The following is a 23,193-nucleotide window of genomic DNA, read 5'->3' on the forward strand; positions in this document are numbered from 1 at the left end:
CAACTTTTGCCCATTCAATATGATATTGACTGTGGGTTTGTCATAAATAGCTCTTGTTATTTTGAGATATGTTCCATTAATACTTAGCTTATTGAGAGTTTTTAACATGAAGAGATGTTGAATTTTATCAAAGGCCTTTTCTACATTTATTGAGAGTCATGTGGTTTATGCCTTTGGTTCTATTTATGTGATGGATTACATATATGGATTTGTATACGTCAAACCAGCCTTGCATCCCCGGGATGAAGCTGACTTGATTGTGGTGGATAAGTTTATTGATGTGCTACTGGATTCAGTTTCCCAGAATTTTATTGAGGATTTTTACATCGATGTTCATCAGGGATATTGGCCTGACGTTTTCTTTTTTGTTGTGTTTCTGCCAGGTTTTGGTATCAGTATGATGCTGGCTTCATAAAATGCGTTAGGGAGGAGTCCCTCCTTTTCAATTGTTTGGAGTAGTTTCAGAAAGAATGGTACCAGCTCCTCTTTATACCTCTGGTAGAATTCGGCTGTGAATCTGTCTGGTCCTGGGCTTTCTTTGGTTGGTAGGCTATTAATTACTGCCTCAATGTCAGAACTCGTTATTTGTTCATTCAGGGATTCAACTTACTCCTGGTTTAGTCTTAGGAGGGTGTATGTGTCCAGGAGGTTATCCATTTCTTATATATTTTATAATTTATTTGCATAGAGGTGTTTATATTATTCTCTGATGGTAGTTTGTTTCTGTGGAGTCAGTGGTGATATCCCGTTTCATTTTTTATTGTGTCTATTTTATTCTTCTCTTTTCTTTTTTATTAGCCTAGCTAGCAGTCTATCTATTTTGTTGACCTTTAAAAAGAAAAGAAAAGAAAGAACTCCTGGATTCATTGATTTTTTGGATTTGTTGATTTTTTGGAAGGTTTTTTGTGTCTCCATCTCCTTCAATTCTGCTCTGATCTTAGTTATTTCTTGTCTTCTGCTAGCTTTTGGATTAGTTTGCTCTTGCTTCTCATGTTCTTTTAATTGTGATGTTAGGGTATCAATTTGAAATCTTTCTAGCTTTCTGATGTGGGCATTTAGTGCTATAAATTTCCCTCTTAACACGGCTTTAGCTGTGTCCCAGAGATTCTCGTATGTTGTCTCTTTGTTCTTATAGGTTTCAAAAAACTTCTGGATTTCTGCCTTAATTTCATTATTAAGGAGTCATTCAGGAGCAGGTTGTTCCATTTCCATGAATTGTGTGGTTTTGAGTGAGTCCGTTAATCCTGAGTTCTAATTTGATTGTGCTGTGGTCTGAGAGACTGTTTGTTAATGATTTCAGTTCCTTTGCATTTGCTGAGGAGTGTTTTACTTCCAATTATGTGATCAATTTTAGAATAAGTGTCATGTGGCACTGAGAAGAATGTATACTCTGTTGATTTGGGGTGAAGAATTCGGTAGATGTCTATTAGGTCCACTTGATCCAGAGCTGAGTTCAAGTCCTGAATATCCTTGTTAATTTTCTATCTCGTTGATCTGTCTAATATTGACAGTGGGGTGTTAAAGTCTCCCACAATTATTGTGTGGGAATGTAAGTCTCTTTGTAGGTCTCTAAGAACTTGTTTTATAAATCTGGGTGCTCCTTTATTAGGTGCATTTATATTTAGGATAGAAAACTCTTCTTGTTGAATTGATCCCTTTACCATTATGTAATGCCCTTCTTTGCCTTTTTTTAATCTTTGTTGGTTTAAAGCCTGTTTTGTCAGAGACTAGGATTGCAACCCTTGCATTTTTTTTTTCTTTCCATTTGCTTGGTAAATTTTACTCCATCCTTTTATTTTGAACCTATGTGTGTCTTTGCATGTGAGATAGGTCTGCTGAATACAGCACACTGATGAGTCTTGACTCTTTATCCAATTTGATGAAGGGCCTTTCTTATGCCAGACTAAGAGGGTCAGACTTTATGCCTTTAGAGCGGGGAAGTGGCCCAATCAAATTCATGTTTTTAAAAGACAGCTCTGCTAGCAATGTCAGAGAAGAGATTAGAGAGCAACAAAGCCAGAGATAATTTTTAAAATCAGAAACAAAAATGTTTCAATACTCCAAAAAGGGCTAGGACCTTCTGTCTGGGTAATTTGTAGTCCCAAGTTGTCCCTCTTCCCAGGTCATTCAGATCCTGGCTGCCTGCTGTCGTTATATACTCCTAAGTCCCCACTAGCTGTGCTCTCTTTCCAGCCTCTCCTGAAACACATTCCAACCCAAGATCTCATAAGCATTTTAATTCATCAATTTGGGTGAAAGCTAAGGATGTGTGTACTCAATGTGCCTGTCTCCAACACACCACAGGAGACAGCAGTGCCCCTAATTACATTCATGCCATGGGCATTAATCAGCCTATATATAAACACTGCAGCCACATTTTTCTTTTTCTTTTTCTTTTAATGAATAACTGGGTGCCAATGAGTGAATTTACCAGAGTACTTTTTAAATTGCTTGATTTTTAAAAATTGTTTTGTATGCTTCTCAGTGGGGAAAATATCTTGGTTAAGCTAAAACACACATGCAGCAGATGGGTAAGAGTAGGTGAGCATTGCTTCAAAAGAAAAGAGAAAAATTGGATGCCATGGAATTCTGATACAACAATAAGGTAGATTGTGCTTACAGATTTCATTTTTCAAAGAGTTGATCATTAAGGACAAATTTAGATGACTTAATGAGAACATTGAAATGACACATTATCATCTTAATTCAAATATCCCCCAAAAGAAAGTTTTTTTAAAAATTTTAATATGCTTCATCTATGTCACTTCAAAAAGATTCTAAACTCCATGAAGGCAGCACCATGGACAGCTTCTGTGCCCCTACCAATTTATAGTGACCCTCTTTGGCACTTAACAAATAGCTGTTAGATTAACTTGAGCTTATTTGAATTGAATTTTCAAGGTTTTTTCTACCTAGGAGAATCTTAAAAACATATCTTTTTTGTAATTGTTTTAAATTTTACTTTAAGTTCCAAGATACATGTGCAGAATGTGCAGGTTTGTTATGTAGGTATACATGTGCCATGGTGGTTTGCTGCACCTATCAATCTGTCATCTAGGTTTTAAGCTTCACATGCGTTAGGTATTTGTCCTAATGCTCTCCCTCCCCTTCCCTCTCACCCCTCGACAGGCTCCGGTGTGTGTTCTCCTCCCTGTGTCCACGTGTTCTCATTGAATATCATATCATTCTTAAAAAATGAGTTTATCTTCTTGCTTTGTCTAAAACACTTGGAAAATCATTATGTTCTAGGTTAAAGTCAGTGGCATTCAGCAAAGCCATTTCTGATTTTATGTCTCTTTTTCTCAAGAAGCAAATTGAAAGTGTATATATAGTCATATTGAGTCACACTTAAGATTTATATTCTAAGGGAACATAAACATTTAGGAATCTCCTTACCAAAAACAGCAGTAAGATAGTTTTTAATCCAATGCCATCCAGACATAGCAGATAATGGCTACCTCCCTGTGTCAAGAAACTTCACTCTTCATGAAGTCAATACTTAGACAAAAATCAGAGTTGTTTCCTTCTTCCAAACCTACTCTGTATCTCTCTCACATTCCAAGGGAGACATGGTTCCTCACCTGAGGCTAGCTGATGTGCCTTTGGTGTACCATAATGCCTTGTAGAAATTAGAGCAAATTCTCCGTTCCCTTCTGGACAACATTTTATATTTTCTTGACCATCCCAATGTTTGTAATCAGAGGGGACATCATAAATGCTAAATCTGTTAAATATTAATTGACTAAAATTCTGAACATTTAGGTCCTGTCAAACAAAAAGGGGAAATTATCTGAGTAGTTTATAAATATTATCATTTGGCTGTTCCAGTTTTCTCTTGCCACAAAACAGATTATCCTCAAATTTAGCAGGTTAAAATAACAATCCTACTATTATAAATCAGTGTACTGTGTGTATTAGTCCATTCTCATACTGCTATAAAGAACTGCTTGAGACTGGGTGACTTATAAAGGAAAGAGATTTGATTGATTCACAGTTCTGCATGGCTGGGGAGGCCTCAGGAAACTTACAATCATGGCAGAATGGGAAGCAAACATGTCCTTCTTCACATGGCACCAGTAAGGAGAAGTATGAGCAAAGGGGAGGAAAACCCCCTTATAAAACCATCAGATCTCATGAGAACTCACCCACTGTCATGAGGACAGCATAACTGCCCCCACTATTCATTTATATCCCACTAGATCTCTCCCACGACACATGGAGTTTATGGAAACTACAATTCAAGATGAGATTTGGGTGGGGACACAGCCAAACCATATCACTGTGGACCAGATATTCAGGCAAGGCTCAACTAGTTGATTATTCTGCTCCATGTGGTGTTGACTGGGTCACCAAGTGGTAATCAGCTGGCAGATGGTCTGGTCTGGAAGGTTCAAGATGGCTTTGCTCATATGTCTGGCACCTTGGCAAGGGCAGATGGAGATCTAGGCTCAACTGGGACTGTCATCTGGAATCCCTACACATGCCCTCTCCAGCACTGTGATCTCAGAGTAGAGTCTTATAAGAGACAGAAAGTGGTCTCTTAAATCTAGCGCTGGAAACTGGCAGAGTGTCACTTCAACCACATGCTGTCAGTCATAGGAGTCACTGAGCCAATCCAGATTCAGAGGACAGGACATAAACCTCACCTCTCAGTGAAAGAGTGTCAAAGATATTGCAGTCATCTTTAATTGGCAAAGAAGCACATCATGAGAAAATAATGCAGCTTTGTATCTTTCACTAATGAACTCATCCACCAAAAGGCAGCTATTATCAAAAGATTAATTTAACATGCAAAAGAGCACCAGCTATGCATCTTAAAGTCATCCATGTGCCTTTTACTCCCTTATTCCTCATAGCAATTGCTGTCAATACTTCCACCAAAATATCTTGCAAATTGGTCCTTTCCTTTCCCCTTACAGTGCCTGGAGGTGGTGACTTATAAAAGCTAAGCTTTGTTAGGAGCTAATTTTGTGCTGGTCATTGTGCTGAATAACTTTACAAGCACGATCTCATTTCATTGTGCCTACCACCACTATGAGGCATATATTGTCATAATCTCTGTTGCATAGATTAAGAAAATGGGACTTTGTGAACTAAATGACTTATACATTATCTCCCAGCCATTTAGTGGAGGAGTCTAGATTGAAACCTGGGCACCTGACTCCACAGTCTTCATTCCTAACCAGAAACCCCATGCTTACACAAGTAGAGGGCCTTGGCCCAGAGGTGCAGCTTTACCTGCATCCTGGCTCCTTGCCTTTGGTTGGGCACCTCTGGTGGAGCTGCTACATGCCCCCCACCAACCCTATACTAACACACAGTCAGTGTCTCTCTATGTACATCCACACTTCATGCTGATATATCAGTTATTTCTAATATATCTAAATTTTATTCTCCAGATAAAAATTACATACTGCTTTAGGGAGGCAACAGTCTTCTTCAAGGAGAAACAAAACGGGCAACACAGGAGATGTGAGCAAAAAGGATCTGCTGATCTTTAGCTGACATACTGTAACTGTCCTGATTTAATTGGCAAGAGAAAACAGCTCCAAGAACAGAGTTAAAAATAATGTTCCCACTATTTCAAAATATAAGTGGCACAGAGATAATTAAGACAGCCCAGGATGGCAGCCTCTGGAGTAAGTTATGCTATGTTGTGACTTAACTGGTTTCAGAGAAGCTTACCAACTACTGCCTTGATGTCACCAAGTTATTTTGTGTTTTCTTCACTTTGAGCTGAGAGAGAGGCTGAGGTGTCATGTCCTAAGGCATGGCTTTCCTCAGCCCCAAGGTGGGAAGGAGGTTCTCCTCCAGGGAGCTTGACTGATGATGACAGGCTTGCCTGGCGGGTGGGAAGCAAAGCAGTCAAGCACAGATGCACGTGGCTGCTCAGTGGGCCATGCAGACCCTCTCTCCGCCTGGGGCCTGGGGTCAAAGAAGAGCCACCGTTCACTTTGAGGCCTTTTCCAAGTCCCAGGGCCGACAGCTCTGACCTTCCACTGCTTTGTCACCTCATCGTGTGTTTGAACTTGGCCTCTACAGGCAGTAGCTATGAACCTGACCGTTTACAGTGGCCTCGAAGAATATTGGAGGAGTTTTCTGAAAAGCTGCTTTTCCTTGCATGTCATGAATATGTAGAACAAAATAGGGAACTGGGGATGGGGGTGATTATATCATGAGAATACACATATGTTTGTTTTTTAAATTTTTTTCTTCTTTTAGACATCATGTTATTTGTGTAGATTTATCTGGCCTTCTATCAGGTAGCTTTTTTTTCACAAACAGCTCTGTCATCAGAAAAATATAAGCCCAAAAACACACTATTAATGCCCTTTGTCAGTCTTCCTCCTATTCTTCACAAAAACCTATGTATCATTATAGTCAGTGCATCCACGTTATTTTATCTAGCTGTTTCACATACGTTTTATCTGAGCTTTTCTAAGAATTTGAATAATTTGTGTGTTTTTTAGTAAAAGGAATCCAGTATTTCAATGTATTTGCATACATTCACACTAGTTAATGATTTATCAACAGGTATTTTGATTAGTAAGAACTACTGAAATTAATCAATATAATAGTCATTAGTGTTCTTATTATTGTGGGTAATTTAAAAAAAACATGAAATCTACCCTTAGCAAATTTTTAAGTTTGCAAAAGGTCTCACTAAGGATGATCCCGAAGTTTTGAGCCAATGTATACTGGCTTTGGAGTCCTCAAAGGAGAATCTAATTTTATTTCATGTTTGTACTTATATTGTGTTTTTAAAAAATTAGTAATAGCATAAACCAGATAAGAAACAACATAAAGCAGCATATTCTGACTGGTGGTCTACATTAAAAGAAAAATAAATAGGGCCTACTTATATCAAAAATGTATTATCTTAGTTTATATAACAAGACAAATGAATTGAGATAATGAATAGAAATATAGGAACTGGTAGTTTGGGCAAATGGGGCCATTTAGTTTTATGTTGAAGAGTGCTGGGTCATCAATAGGATTGCCTTTTCCCAAGGCCAAGAAGGCACCTGCTTAGGAAAGGTTTAACTTGAGCACTTTTATTGTGGCTGGGGGAGATGAGTTTGCAGGCCTCAGAACCTGCAAGTCTAGTACCATGGTCAGGGTTCAGTGTGGAACAGAAACATTGAAATCACCAAAGGGAAACTTCCCCACTTTATGATACAAATCAAACAGCTTCTCACCTTACCTATAGAAGATAAGTTCTACTAAAGGAGAGAGTGTTTTAATTTAAACAAGAAGAGAACCTGCTCAGAGATGATTTCAACCCCATAACTTTGAACTGTGACTCTATGTTAAGTCCTTATGATCCAACCCAAAAACTTTTCCTTTTTCCTCCAGGCCACAGTAGCTTTCAGACTTTGAATATAGCTGATGTCTTCAACAGAAAACTAAATATTTCCAAGCAATACTGCGTTCATTTCAGTTCAGTGTAATTTCATCAACTTTTTTGAGAGCTTATAATGTGGTGGGTACCATAATTGGCCTTGAATATACAAAACCAAATCAGAGAAGCTCCCCTGTCCCCCAAAAGATGTCAAAGTGCAAATGCTGAAAGGAATGCTGAGTAGTGTGATCACATCCAGACAGATCTATACATCTTGAGAGACACAGAAATGCTTCACACAGGTAGATACGCTTCAATTGGGTCTTGACTTTTGTGCATCCAAATTCACAAATCAGCACTTCTTCCCTCATATTCTCAGTTTTCCCCAGACTCCAGAAGAAGATAGGCGAGACCTCCTTTTCTAAATGCAGCTGATCCCTGACCTAATACTCTTTTTACTTCATGTGGAATCATTAGATATATTTAACATTCTGCATTTGGACTAATTTCCTTATTTTCAGCCCTGGTTCTAGACATATAAAATAATTTTGAATCTTCAAACAAAATACAATCATTAAGATTCAGTCATCTATTTCATTTTGTACTATAATGAAAGCAAATTTAAAAACGTGAATGCACGGTTATTTTTCATCCAGTTGTTTTAACAATGTTTAAACACAGGTTGGGAACCGGGAGCTCCCAGTTCACAAATAAATCATGTTCCTGTATTTTAACAGATGCAATGCTCTTGGTGGCAGAGCGACTGGAGGGGCCATTCAACATTGAGTCGGTCATGGACCCGATAGATGTCAAGATTTCTGAAGCCATTATGAACATGCAAGAAAACAGCATGCAGGTGTCTGCCAAGGTATTTGCATTAGTAATGTATCTGCCAATACATGGACGTTACACAGGTGTGGTAACCTAAAAACGAAGTAACTAGATATGTCGGCTGGGCTTATAAATTCTAATATGCTGTCAGTGAGCTTTTCCTGTTGAGCCACAAATTTGCTACTTCATTAAAAATGTCTAACAAAATGGCATTGAGAAGGAAAGCAATTTTTTAGCTTGCAACTACTCAATCACGAAGAAATTATGGGCTGCCAAAAAGTTTCAGAGAGCCCCAAGTATGTTGACTAATCCCTCACATTTGTGAGCAATTTGGGGGGAATTTTCTTTTTAATGTTTGAAATGTCTGCACACCCTCGCCCTGTTCTCTCTCTAGCAACTTCTAGTTAATATCTTCGGCTGTGCAGACCAGGCACATGTTCTATATTTTCAATTGTAAATAATTAAACATCCCATCTGACTTCCTTTTAAAACTATGGTGTAACTTTCATTAACGAATCTTCAGGGGAAAATGCTCCTTTGTATGAAGTCAAGCACACATGAAAAGAACCAAAGTAGCACATTTTCATAAATCACAGGAGACAGAGCTCCTGGGTTTGCAGCTGCACAACACAAATGCCAGGTGCACAATTTTTTATTTGTTTCCACCCAGTTGAAGGTAAACAGGACCCGCCTTAAGCAAAATTGAGAAGTTTGCAGTGGGTCTCCTGCCTCTTCCTTCACCAACCTTTTTCTCCCGTAGTGATGACTGCACAATGCCCTTCTGTTCTCTCGACTAGTCTCCCTTTCATGAAACACTAACCAAATCTGTATCAGTCCTTTAAACCTGGTGACTGAGTGATTGCATTTTAATTGAAAGTCATTTACACTAAAATATGTCAGGCAAAGAGTTGCATGATTAGCTTTCTTTAATATTTAAAATCCTTTGTGGAAGAGATTTCAAATACAATCACGCAGGAGGGGACAGGTAGTAGGAAGACCTTGCAGAGCAGAAAAAAGAGCCACGGATTCCTACTAGGTCTCCTTGGCTAAGCATGAATCAAACTAGATTTGGGCTTTTCAGGGTGAACTGGTAGGATGAAGAAGAAAGAATCTGGCCTGGGTCCCTTTTTCTCCCTGGGAGATTGGATGAGCTAGAGTTTCATAGGCCTTTTTGGGGGTTTTAATGAGCTCAGGGTAGACTGTATAAAGGAGGATGCTCCAAATTACCATCACCTGTTGGGGAAATAGCATGTTTGGGGTTTCCATGAAAGGCCATTTTCTTTCTTTCCTGTGGAAAAATAGCAATCATCCATTCCTCTCAAATCTATGCCTAGAAACCAATTAATGTTATTTTGAGAGGCATGGTATCCCATTGGTACTCAAGCAATCAGGTGCTAAGATTGTTAATGTCAAAAACAGCTCTAGAGAATAGAACAGGAGGAACACATGGGCAAAATTATCTGCAGTTTGAGACCATCACAACTTCTTAGAAGTAAGCATCTGTTTCCACTGGTGCATGTGCATGCATTTTCCAAGTCAAGTGTTCTTTTTTACCCTTTTCATTCCATTCATTCATTCATTCATTCAGCAAATATTTATTGAGAATCCATGTGGCAGACATGGTTTTGTCCTGGGGATGGGAGTGAACAAGGCACCATTTCTGCCCTAAGCTTACTTTCTAAGAGGAGAGACAGACACTGAACAGATCAGAAATTATATGAATTAATTAACATAACGTAGCACCACACAATAATAAGTAATAGGAAGGAACTTCTCCTTCCCCAGGGCCTGGACATATTTGAACAGGAAGTTTCTATCATTGATTATATATTTTTTTCAAGGATCCTCAGTTTCTCTAAAAGCAACAGCTTCCTCACTGGTCTCCTGGCTTCCACTCTAGAACCCCCTCCAATTTATTCTTCATCCAGTAACCTAAGTATTTCTACAACATCAACAAGGTCATGCACCACACCCACCTCCTTCCATGTCCCCAGTCCCCCACTGTGCCTTTCTTTTGTACTTAGAATGGAATAAACTTCTTTTGTACTTAGAACGGAATAAAACTCCTGCAAGCTCTTGCATTATCTGGCCCCTGCCTACCTTCTAACCTTGTTTAGTACCACTGGCCCTTTTGTTTACTTGTTCAGCCACATGGTCTGTCTCTCAGTTCCTTGAATATACTTGCAGCTTCTCGTCTGTAATGTTTTTCACTGCTCTCACCTTTCAGTAGGTCCGTCTTGCAATTCTCTATAACAGAAATCTGTCACAGCATCTATTATATATGTATTTGTTTGATATTTTTTCCCTACCAGTCTTCTCCTGACTTCACTCACTGAAACTCCATGAGTGGCTGGAATCCCAGCTGTGTAGCTAGAACACAGCCCAGCACTTGGCACATAGAAAGTGTAGGCAGATGCTTGTTGAATACATAATAAAGAAAAAAAGGAAATGCACCGGTGAGTGAGCTGCAAACAACTGTTAAGACATGGACCCATTTCAAGCAAAGAAACCATGCCTTCTCAATCCAACAGAGCTTAAAGGTAAAAAAGAAGAAGAAAAAAAGAAACCACTTCTGTAATAGTTACACTGTTTGTCCTCAACCAGTTTGTATTGAGTCTGCTGCATGGCTGGTCATTTCACTCCCGCACCCTGCTTTCTTTGTGGAGTTACATTTCTTCACTTAAAACTAAAAGAGCTCCTTTTTAGGAGAGTTGGCCTGTTCACACAGGGAGATGACGGGGAGGCCAGCTTCAAGTTTAAAAAATGTTATTTCTGAGAGTATCATCTACGTATATTAAATCCAGTGTCTGAAATGACTCCCACAAAGTTTTGTAGTGTAACAAGTCAGGGTAACTAATGTCACTCACCGCCATACAAATTGATGGAGCTGTGGCACAGTGTGGAGGTTAGACAGTTAGATGTTCCTCCTTTACATTGCTATGGGTTCCCTATGTCCATCCAAACCTAGAAAAATAAATAAATGTTTAATAAAAGGAACACAGGACCAGATATCAGGGGACCTGGATTTTAGGTATGTCTAGTTTACTCACTGATAACACAAAGACAAATTTTAAGTTCCTAATATATACTAAGTGTTGAAATGTCCCTTAGTGCTCCATCCTCATCTATAAAATGTCTAGATAAGAAGAAATAATATGGTTTTATGGAATACCTTTGCAAATTAAAATGGTAGTTCTCAAGTTGGGGTTCATGGTATTCTAGGGACCCCCACAACCATTGTGAGTAGTCTGAGAAATCAGAACTATTCCTTATGATAAAACAAACCGGATTTGCCTTTCCCCAGGGCTGTATTGACATTTGTATTGATGGCACAAAAACAATGCTAGCAGTTCAGTATGAATCAAGTCAGTGGCATAAAAAAAGTTTCATTTAAGAAATCTTTAATGAAGTCATAAAAATCATTAATTTAAAAGAAGAGGCAAGGTGTGATGGCTCTCACCTGTAACCCAGCATTTTGGGAGGCTGAGGCAGGAGGACCACTTGAGTCCAAGAGTTCAAAAGCAGGCTAGGCAACACAGAGAGACTTCCATCTCTACAGAAAATAAAAATTAGCGCAGGCCGGGCGCGGTGGCTCACGCCTGTAATCCCTGCACTTTGGGAGGCCGAGGCGGGCGGATCACGAGGTCAGGAGATCGAGACCATCCTGGCTAACACGGTGAAACCCCGTCTCTACTAAAATACAAAAAATTAGCCGGGCACGGTGGCGGGCGCCTGTAGTCCCAGCTACTCGGGAGGCTGAGGCAGGAGAATGGCGCGAACCCGGGAGGCGGAGCTTGCAGTGAGCCGAGATGGTGCCACTGCACTCCAGCCTGGGCGACAGAGTGAAGACTCCGCCTCAAAAAAAAAAAAAAAAAAAAAAAAATTAGCGCAGTGTGGTGGTATGAGTCTGTCGTCCCAGCTTCTTGGGATGCTGAGGGAGAAGAATCACTTGAGCCAGAGAGGTCAAGGCTACAGTGAGCTATGATTATGCCATTGCACTCCCTGGCTCTAGAAAGGAAAAAAAAAGGAAAGGAAAAAAAGAAATTGGCACAGTTCAAAGAATGGGCTAACTAAATTATTATCTTCTTTAAATTTATTTTTAATTGTCAAATAAACTTGTATATACATGTGATGTTAAAAGATTGTTTTGAAATATGTATACATTGTGAAATGGTTAAATCAAGCTAATTAACAAATGCATTATACCTCACAGATTTATCATTTTTTGTAGTGAGAACACTTAAAATCTACTCTCTCAGCAATTTTCAAGTATAAAATACATTGTTATTAACTACAGTTTAGCTCAAGTATTCTATTAAAAATTCTTCAAGAGATCAAATGGACTGTTTATTACTAGAATGTAAATCAGACATTTTTGTGAAAATTTTCCAACTACCATTATTACAGTATTGCTGTTAATAAACAATGTACTTCAATATGATACATATCTTTGTAAGAAATGTTAAAATCAGGAGTAGAGATAATATAGGGAGGCCGGGCATGGTAGTTCACACCTGTAATTCCAGCACTTTAGGAGGCCCGGGTGGGCAGATCACCAGAGGTCAGGAGTTTGAGACCAGCCTAGACAATATGGTGAAACCCCGTCTCTACTAAAACTACAAAAATTAGCCGAGCACAGTGGTGCACACCTGTTAATCCCAGCTACTCAGGAGACTGAGGCAGGAGAATCTCTTGAACCTAGGAGGCAAAGGTTGCAGTGAGCCAAGATTGCACCACTGCACTGTAGCCTAGGTAAGAGAGCAAGACTCCATCTCAAAAAAAAAAAAAAGAAAGAAAGAAAGAAAAAAAGGGATAATAGAGGGCATGTAAGAGTCCACTCACATGAGAGGACACAGGACCAAGGGTCAAAAAAATGGCAGAAACAAAATAGTCTGTCTGGTAGGGCTGGCACAGAGAAAAGAGGATGCAAGGAATTAAGGAAGAGGAGAGGAAGAAGAGAACAATGAGACTCTTCAGGAAAGAGGGAAAGGAAGCCAGGAGCCTAATGTGGAAGACAGAGTTAAGAAAAAACTAAAGCCAGCTTTAAATATCATGGAGAGGTAAAGGTGGTTGGAATTTAGACAAATTCCATGGGAAACACCAACAGGATTTGCTGGTGGAACAGATGTATTCTGAAAAGAGATTTTATTTCATCAGGGGAATGGAATTTACTTTTAAATTTAGAAATATGTAGTTTCATTTACCATATAAGCCACATCCATGAAATTATAATACACATGAAGTAGAGTCTCAAATCTATATTCTAGCTAAGAACTGGGTGGTTGAATTTATCTTTTTTTTTTTTTCAAAGAAACCCTAGGACACTGTTGATAAACAGTCTCGTCACATTTGAAGTTCTAGCTTTCCAGACTGAGGCTGAGTATTTACATAACCAGAAATATGGTTAACTTCTGAGAGGCAAGCTCCAGGTGAGGCCAGAAGCTAGCTCCTAATTGGGGCCAGACATCCTGAGGGTTGTAAAGTTTAGAAATTAAAATAACTTTTTCCTCTAGAATATGATTGGCAACTTCTCCTTTGGAAATCATTTATTGTATTAAAGCAGTTACTATTAGAAGTCATTCCCAGAGCCTCTTTCAGGAACGCAACAATATTTGTAACTGCCAACTCGTATTTACTGAGTGCTTACTGCCAGGGACAATACTAAATGCTTTACATGGTTTCTATTGTGTAATATTTATCATAGTGCTTGTGATGAGATACAGCTCCCTATTTTGCAAAGACAGAAAAGTTATTTTCCAAGACAGAAAAGTTAGGTAACTTACCAAGGTTTGATGGTGCAAAGGGTAGAAGAGCATCTGATTCCAAAGCACATCTCGCTAATCGATGCATAACCCTAACCCTAACCCTGACCCTAACCCTAACCCTAATGATGTCAGTGCCTACTGAGTCAATCTCACACAAGGGCAAGGTTCAGTAAATATTTACTGAATAGATTAAGTATTAGGAGAAAGTTCTACAGCCAAAGGTAGCAAAGCCAGGAGGACCCAAGCTCCCTCTTTCTGACTGATTCCTTTTACAGCTACGCCTAGTACTTCCACGTGATAAATTCTAATTAAATATTTCTCTTATCCATTGCTTCCAACCTCTCCGTACACAATATAAAATCCTTTTTTCTCTCTTATGTATCTGAAGGCCGAAGGTGAACACACCACAGTTTCAGATGGGACATCTCTTTCCCCAAACTCTCACATCATATCTAGGAGAAGGAATAGCTAATCTTTTTCTGCCTAATAATTGAGATCATGAATAAGTGGGACTTACAGACCAAAAGAAAGATTTATTCTCACCACGTATATTCATGCTCCAGTCTTGTCTCAGATCTGTTTTTATAGGGACTGTCAGATCCATTTTCTCTCTTTTTAGCCCACAAGGAAGCTATTAGGGATGAGGCACATTGAGATTATTTCCAAAAAATACATTGGCTATGTCCAGTTGTATAACCAAGTTAGAATATTTTGGTAATAACATGACACTTATTTCAAACTCCATTTGTATACCTTTTGTACAATATTATATGTACATATACATTTTTAAAGACCAGGGGCAAGAGCCTATTAAAACTTTCCCAATTTCCTTTTGCGGACAGAATCTCCTAGTAACAGTGACAACCATGGTTACCATTGGTGGAACACCTGCTGTATCCTTTCAACGAACGCCCTGCCAAGTACCAGGCACAAGGAATACAATACAGAATGCTATGGTCTGGCTCTGTGTCCCCACCCAAATGTCATCTCTGAATTGCAATCCCCATAATCCCCACATGCCAAGGGAGGGAACTGGCAGGAGGGGATTGGATCATGAGGGCAGTTTTCCCCATGCTGTTCTCATAATAGTGAGCGAGTTTTCCCAAGATCCAGTGGTTACATAAGTGTTTGACAGTTCCTCCTTCACACACTCTGTCTCACCCACCGCCATGTAAGACACACCTGCTTCTCCTTCTGTCATGATTTTAAGTTTCCTGAGGCCTCCCCAGCCATGGGGAACTGTGAGTCAATTAAACCTCTTTTCTTTATAAATGACCCAGTCTTGGGCAGTTCTTGATAGCAGCATGAAAATGGACTGATACAGAGGACAAGACAGAGTCCTTCCTCTGGTGACATCTTGGTCTTTCTAGATGTCTTCTGTATTTATTTCAACTCCTCACAGCACTCCTGTAAAAAACATTCATTTCTTTGTTATACAGGTAAGAAATGTTAAGTCTAGAGAGATTAAATAGTAAGCCTGAGGTCATGTAACAAACAAGTGGCGAGTAAGCCTGAGGTCATGTAACAAACAAGTGGCAAATGGGGATTGCAGCCCAGGTCTGTCAGATTCAAAGAGAAAGACTTTCCCAGCATGCCATGCTGTTTCCTCAGTAATTACCCTCCCACCAGCACCAGATAGACTTCAGCCTTTGAGGATCCAGCCTTCTAAGGGAGGACTGTTGCCCACAGCATATACTATAGGGAACCTGTTGATAGGAAACATAGTTGTTAGTACTTCAAGCCCCAACCAAGCTTACTACATTCATCAATTTCAATCTTCATCAGAGGCACGGAAGAGCCTTCATTATTCCACCATCTTCCACCGCCACAGTTACCCAACAGTTCAGAACTTTGCAGATTTGTGGAAATTCCCCAAGGGAAGGGAGAAAAAACCTGAATCCCTGCCTTTGAATTTCAGATGTGTGGATAACTTTCTTCCTATCCTATCAGGGAGGATGAAACTGATCTCACTATATATCATTTAACTATATTCGGAATAATTTCAAACCTAATCTAGGAAAAGATTGGTTTGTCAGAGATAATCTAAATTAAGAAGGAAGACTTATTACATTCCAGTTGAAACCATCCATTCAATTAATTCTTACTACCGACGAGGGTAGAACGCATTAAAGATGAGCAGGACAGCCTTCAGGTACTTAATTTTCTCTAGACAGTTTTTCCCAATCTACAGCTCAAATGAAGATGAAAAAAAAAAAAAAAAAACCTTAAGAGAACAGAACAGAGAATGTAATAACTTCTGTCTCCAGCTATTGGGGCTTAGTTTCCTCATCTGTAAAAGGAGGGGTTAATTTAATGTCCCCTGCCCACTCCAATAGTTTATAGTTTTATGAACATGATCACCTTGCTGATTATTACAGGTTTCTTTTTCCAACATCCAGATCTTTCTTTTTTCTCTAGATCTTTTTCCTTTCAAAATGTTCAGGGATAAATAATACCTTGGAAATTTCAGATGGAGAGAATATCTTCTTTCAGATATCAGGATTAGTTTAGAATTTAGTTCAAATAAATATATTTTTATTCCAGTAGCATTTATCTTTTTTTTCCTTTGAGCTCCTGTATTAGCATGTCTGTTCTAAGGCAGTGAGCATATTATTCCTTTTGTTATGGTTATTTTTATACTTACTTTCTCCTGCCCAGGATTATAAATTATTTGAGGACAAGAGTTACATCTTATTCATTCTAACATTCTGCAAAGAGTCTTCCTAACACATTGTTTTACACATGGAAGAAACAATACATTGTGCTGAGTTGAATTCAGAACATGAAAATATAATGCCAGAGACACTTCCAGCGATAAGGAATAGAAAATACCTTAAAATGTACTTGAAGTTAGTCTAGTATTCTTTAGAATAACATAGCAGTTACCAGGTCAGATTTTGACACGAGACTGACATGGGATCTCGTTGTTCTGTGTTGTGTGATTTGGGGCAAATTTTTTATCTGTCTAAATTAACTCACATTAAAGATGAGAACGACTATAGTACCTATTCATAAGGCTATTTGATAGCACAATGATATAATCCACGTAAAATGTTTAGCAAGGAATAAGTCAAATCAAAACCACTCCTAAAGGCTAAGCATTTTAATTGTTATTATTAAAAACATCTATGGAACCTAAATTCTAAAGAGCATTGACTCATTGGTCTTGTCTCACCTATGATACTCTGGGGGGTTGTTTTTAGCATCTAAGATCAGAAGATCAGACTTGCAATCCACCCCCCTGCATTTAAACCCACTGATGTATGGTGTTATTTTTGATGGCAGGGAATCATTTAGAAAGGGAGATGGATCTGTAAATAAATGTCTATGAACAAGGCTTTTATGAGAAAGCAGGGTCAAGGGAAGGGGTGGTGCTGGAGACTGTGTCAGCAATCCAACTGTAGTTTGTGCTGTTGGCCACACCAACACCTCCACAGCAAAGAGCTTTAGAGGAATTTCCATGTAATAATAATTTCCACATTATTCTTACATTGAGGGGAAAATTGGCCTGCTCCATTGACAGGTGGTTTGGTCCCTTCTGCCTGATTTCTGAGAAAAAAAGTGAATGGCCATACTATTTATAAAGCTTTATATTCTATTTCTACTTCTTTCGTTTTGTTTTTTAAAGGAAAAGAGCATGTTCTCAATGATTTCTAGATTCACAGTATCTTCTCTATTGAAATTCTGTTTGTATTCTGCCTATCAGTTCCCACTTACAGCACTCCACCGAGAAACAGTGACCTTGAAACATCGTTTATTCTTTGATGTCTTCATCACCTAGCACACAGAAAATTGGGGTTTGTTCTATTCCTGCTTGTAATATTGCTGGATAGCAGGGTCAGATTTTTCAGATGCTAGATACAGGCCAGAGGGAGGAGGGAAGCACACCTTTTCTTATAAAGTAAAAGGAAGGTTTGAAAAAATGCTTATGATGCATTTATGTGATATGCATCCAGAGCAAACTAGTTTTAACTTTCCTTGCATGTAAAAGGGATAAAACAAAAATGTTCTCCTTTTGATGATAAAGTAAAACTCCTTTATCTCTAATCTTTAGAGATTTATCTGAAGATTTGCTTTCAGTGTAACTTCAGGGCCAAAAGATGAGAAGATTACATTTAATGTAGCCTACTCAAGAATAAATGATGGAAACACAATTCAGCTTTAACACTCAGTGTGTATTCTTAGGAACAAGAGAAGGTGCTCTCCTGGTCTCCTGAAAAAAAGTCTCCTTCCAACTTCTTCGTACTTAGGAGAAGAGCACCTGCTATGGAACTGTGCTTCTTGTAGGCAGTGAAGTATTGTGTTAGAGAAATTTCAGTGGCCTCTGCCCAGTCTCATAAACATACCTCCTTCTCCCAGCTCTTAGCACTTCCCTTCTATGTGGTGATATACGATCTGGTTTGGTTCTGATCGAGTCATTGCCTCAGCCAGCCTACATTTAAACATGTGAAGGAGCCACATCTGTGGGGGAAACATGCTCATTTGTAGTGTTTGCCCATGTCTGTGGTGTAATTACTCCCTCGTGCAGATTTCAGACTACCCAGATGATGTCACTGAACACAGAGTAGCACACCCTGGTGTAAAATTTCCACCTTACCGATATGACTGACACGATTAACCTCAAGAGCATAGATAATAGTAAATTAATTAAAAAGTAATGAGATTTTAGTATAATTATGACCTTTGTTATTAATATAATTTATATAACTAAGTTTATACAACTTAACTTTTAATAATCAATGTGTTTAAGCACATTATTAATAATAAACATTATCAATTAATAATAAACATATTATTAAACACAGTTGCTACTGACTTATGAAATTCCTAAAAATTTAACATGTAGTTTCATGGGCCAGTAAGATCCAGGTCCAGCATACTACTGCTTTTCTAGGAAGATTTCTCAGATGCCCCAGCCTGGGTGAGTTGCCCCTGCAGGTGTTCCATCACACTTGTTACATTCTATAATAATTGCCTGATTTCTTGTCCAAACCCTCTTGGGAGTAGTGACATGTCCAGCTGGCATATCTCCAGCCCTTATGTTTGTGACACTCAACAAGTATTTGTTGAATCATGGGTGGAAGGAATGGTAGAGCCTGTCTGATGTAAATTACATGTTTACTTATATTCTGCAAAGTGATCTTACAGAACTGCTTTAAACCTTACAAGCAAAGGGCATATGAAATAACAATCATTTAGTCAGGCCAAGAGGATTAGGGCTTTTTTCCTCTCCACACTCAAAAATTTGCCTTGTAAAGTTCCTTGTAACTCCTCCTTCCTCACCATTTGGAAGGAAATATCAAGGTGTTTTGCTGCCTGAGAAATGCAAATCCTTCAGGGAAAAATGTCTTCTCATGCAATGCAAATGAAAAGCATTTCTTTTATTGTAGAAAAGATTTTAAGAAGTATGCAATACCTCGGACAGATATTCTGGAACCAAGCTGTGTGAGCATCAGGAGTAAATTTTTTAAACCTTAAAACTGATACAGTAGCTGACTTTTAAAAATTGAGGCCAATGAAAAGTGGACAAAACTAAAACTGATGGCTTGACTTGGTTCAGTAGAACCCAAAATTCTCCTAACAGAGTGCTGAACCCATCCAGGGACACAGAGTTTGCCAGAGAACTTGGCCTGGGGACCATTATAATCAATCTTTAAGGAAAGAAAAGCATGAATCAGGGAGCAAAGAAAAAAGAGAAAAGCAAAATGAGAGGAAACGGAAGAAAAAAGATGACTAGAGAAGAGATTATTCTAAGATCTAAGGATGAATAACTGTTTAGTTAGAAGGTAACCCATAAAGAAAATTACCACACTAATTTTTTTTTAAAAAAACTGACATTTAAAATGATTTTGTAGTGAGTATAATAATTTTATATCTAAAGAAAAAGTCATCATCAAGATGTTTTAAGTTTATATTCAGGAAAACACTTTTTAGGCTATTAGATGAATGCTGTTAGAAATCCCCTAAAAGTGTGTGAAATGAATTTCTAAGGTGCCAGTTATCTTATGTAATGGTATAATGTAGCTCTTTTTGCTACTACTTTTAATGAAATGTTTTTTAAAATATTGCAACTAATCCTGATTTGCTTCCAAATGATATGTGAATGCTCCCAGGCACACACATTTCAGTCAGCACTCCCACTTTGAGAAAGGCCCTAGCTCTGTGCTTAACCTAGACCATCGTTGACAAGGATAGGATACAACTGCTGCAATGTACAGATGCCGCTGTTTATCATTTTGACAGATTGATGACACCAGGAAGGGCGGCTCTGTGAAGAGCCCAAGTTGTCTGCCACTTTGCAGTAAGCAATGGCCATTGCCTGAGCTCTGAGCCCAGCTGTCTCCAGCACCCACGGCTCTGATAGCTCTCCCATGGGCCAGTCAGGAAGCCAATCTAACTATTTTGTGTCCAAGGTCCTCCTAACGGGCTAATCAAGCTCACTGAGTAGCTATTATCAAGTGATCAAGAAACAGTATTTTGGGTCTCGTTATCACTTTAAACAAAGTTGTCCATTTGGCTTTGCTTTAATTTAGCCCAGTAAATGTAGTAAAGGAAATATCAAATAGTTTGTTTTACATGGATACATGATTCATTCCTTCAATCTGAGGAAGAAATGTTTAACCTGGATTTTGAAGAGATAATTGATCATTTGAGATATATATAAAACACATAGCATATAAAATACATAGCACAGTGCATATAAAACGTAGTACAGTGAAGTGTCTGTCCTATCATAGACACTTGATAAGTGTTCATTGTCTTTCCTTTGCTATCTTTTCTTTCTCATTACAGAAACCTACATGCTAATTGCCTTCAATAAATGTTTGCAAAAGGGGAAGATTATGACTAAAAATCTTATTTCTTCATAATCTTTCATTCTTAATTTTTTAAACACATATCATGTGCTGGGGACTCCCACAGATACTGAGATACAGTAATGAACAAAATGTATGAAACCCTAATCATCATAGAGCTTAAATTATGTATGTGTAATTCTGCGTAATCCTTAGATTTGATTTATTACCCATTATTATTCTATTTAATTACAGATTACTTAGTTAAAATAAGACACCTTATACCTCATGTTTTCAGTGTATTCTTCTATGCATCATATCATTCTATCTTCCCAACAGCTTTGAGAATTGGGGAGAACATTGTTACCCCAAGGTCACACAAGTATTAGGAGAAAGATTAATATTAACACTCCAAACTTTTAGACTTGTGTTTGTGACCTTTTACAATGTTCTCAATGTATGTGTCTCTCCAAATTTCATATACTGAAATCCTAACCCCTAAGGTGATGGTATTTGGAGGTGGAGGCTTTGAGAGGTAATTAGGACATCTGGGTGAAGCCCTCATGAGTTGGATTAATGCCGCTTCAGAAGAGGCCTGCGGGAGCCTGTTAGTCCTTTTTGCCCTTCTGCCATGTGTGGACACAGCAAGAAGGTGCCATCTACAAAGCAGAGGGCCCTCACCAGACACCAAATCTGTTGGCACCTTGATCTTGGACTTCACAGCCTCTATAATTGTAAGAAATAAATTTCTGTTGTTTATAAATTACCTAGTGTAAAGCATTTTGTTATAGCCACCAGAATGCACTGATAACACCTACTGGTTACTCCACAGCCATTTCTTGTGAAAATAATGGCTGCACCTGGACAAATATATGGTATCCAGACTAATGAAGATATGATAGCTTCTAGTTGCTTGAATACAAATGGAATAGATTTGAATTTCCCAAGTAGTAATCTAATAGTTCATTCATTGACACTGTAATATAAATTAGAATCTCATAGGTAAATAAAACATTACTTACCCTCAAAACATCAAATCTAATTAAATCTAGGTAACATTAACTGTTACCTGGATTTAATACAAAATATTAGAGTTCTGTTTGCAAATTTCAATATTTGCCTATATGAGAATAGCAGCACCATTCCTCCATTATAGAAACCTGCTGAGTGGAAAGTGAGAAGACAGAATTTTTAAAAAACACAGGAGCCGAGACAGGATTTACCTGCAGCCACTGCTTCTCAAGTTGCCAGTAATGACTTTTTTTAATGTATAATCAAGCAGCCAAAGACAATGAAGAAGATAAAGAAGACAAAGAGATAAAAGTATAAAGCTACATGTGCCTCCGAAAGAGTGGGCACCTTAGTTTATTTTAAGAGAAGTATGGTAAGATGCCCTAATATTTTTTAAAGAAAAATACTTTTATTTAGAAACCTAAGACACAGCACTTAAACCTTTTATCACCACACCTCCGTCTCCTTCCCATCCCTCCAGAATTATAAAGTGTCTCCTTTCAGCCCTTCCTGTCCTAACGTCAGCTTTTTAAATCTCAGAATGCCAACAGACTTCTGAGATATTATCTTAGTAATCCTCTTAAGAAAGAGGATTCATGAGCCAGATATCTTCCTAAAATCCACAGGTTTTGCAAGTCAGCGAGGTGGAAGGAGAATTCCTTTGTACATCTGTAGCATCTGCCTACATTGAGGCTTCCAAATACTTTCCCGAATTATCTAATTATCGCTTTCAACATCCCTTGGAGAGAAGCAGGCAGGGGTCAGGAGGTGATAATACCGATTCTATTTCTTAAAGGGGTAGAGCAAATGATTTGTACCACAATAAGTTGGCTTATCCTGAAGCGATAACCTCTAAAAACTTCTGTTCTGTTGTAAAAAGAAGCCCTTTAGTGTCTTAAAATAGCATTCTTCTCTGGAATTAAAAGCAGAGGAGGGTGGAACAGCTTCACAAATACCTCTAAGTAAATGCAGTTCTATCTGAATCACGTCTCTCCTTGGCAGGTTACAACCACCTTCACAGTATATCTCAGGGTGAATTCTTTGGAACACCAGTCTTATGAGAACCCCATGAGGAAAGCATGGTCAAATAGTTTTGGGAAACACTACCAATGTCATCCTCTCTTTCATTGAGTCTGACCACGTGTTAGCATGATGGAACCCTTGTGAGGGTACCTAATTTAACTTTGATAGGTGCAATCTATGACTTATGTAACCACTGTTTGCCCCTGAAAATAATATTTTGTGGAAAACATTTAAGAGACATCCACTAGCAGGGTGTGCTTGGCATGCACCTGTGGTCCCAGCTACTCGGGAGGCTGAGGCAGGAGGATGGCCTGGGCCCAGGAGGTTGAGGCTGCAGTGTGTGGTGTTTGTGCCATTGCTCTCCAGTCTGGGCAACAGAGTGAGACCCAGTCTCTAAAAAAAAAAAGTAAAAGATTTTTAAAAGGTT

At 38.6% G+C, this 23,193-nt stretch overlaps 1 protein-coding gene across 2 annotated transcripts in view; it reads left to right on the plus strand.

Annotated features, from left to right (window-relative positions):
• Positions 1-23,193, plus strand: part of GPC6 (glypican 6) — a 1,173,136-nt gene that overhangs the window by 1,048,204 nt on the left and 101,739 nt on the right. For both annotated transcript variants that reach the window (XM_015121307.3, XM_077973856.1), the window contains one exon: positions 8,080-8,210. In XM_015121307.3, coding sequence (XP_014976793.3) covers positions 8,080-8,210 — 131 coding nt within the window. The remainder of the gene's footprint in view (positions 1-8,079; positions 8,211-23,193) is intronic.

This window comes from Macaca mulatta, chromosome 17 (genome assembly GCF_049350105.2).
Source record: "Macaca mulatta isolate MMU2019108-1 chromosome 17, T2T-MMU8v2.0, whole genome shotgun sequence".
In the NCBI taxonomy this organism is placed as follows: domain Eukaryota; kingdom Metazoa; phylum Chordata; class Mammalia; order Primates; family Cercopithecidae; genus Macaca; species Macaca mulatta.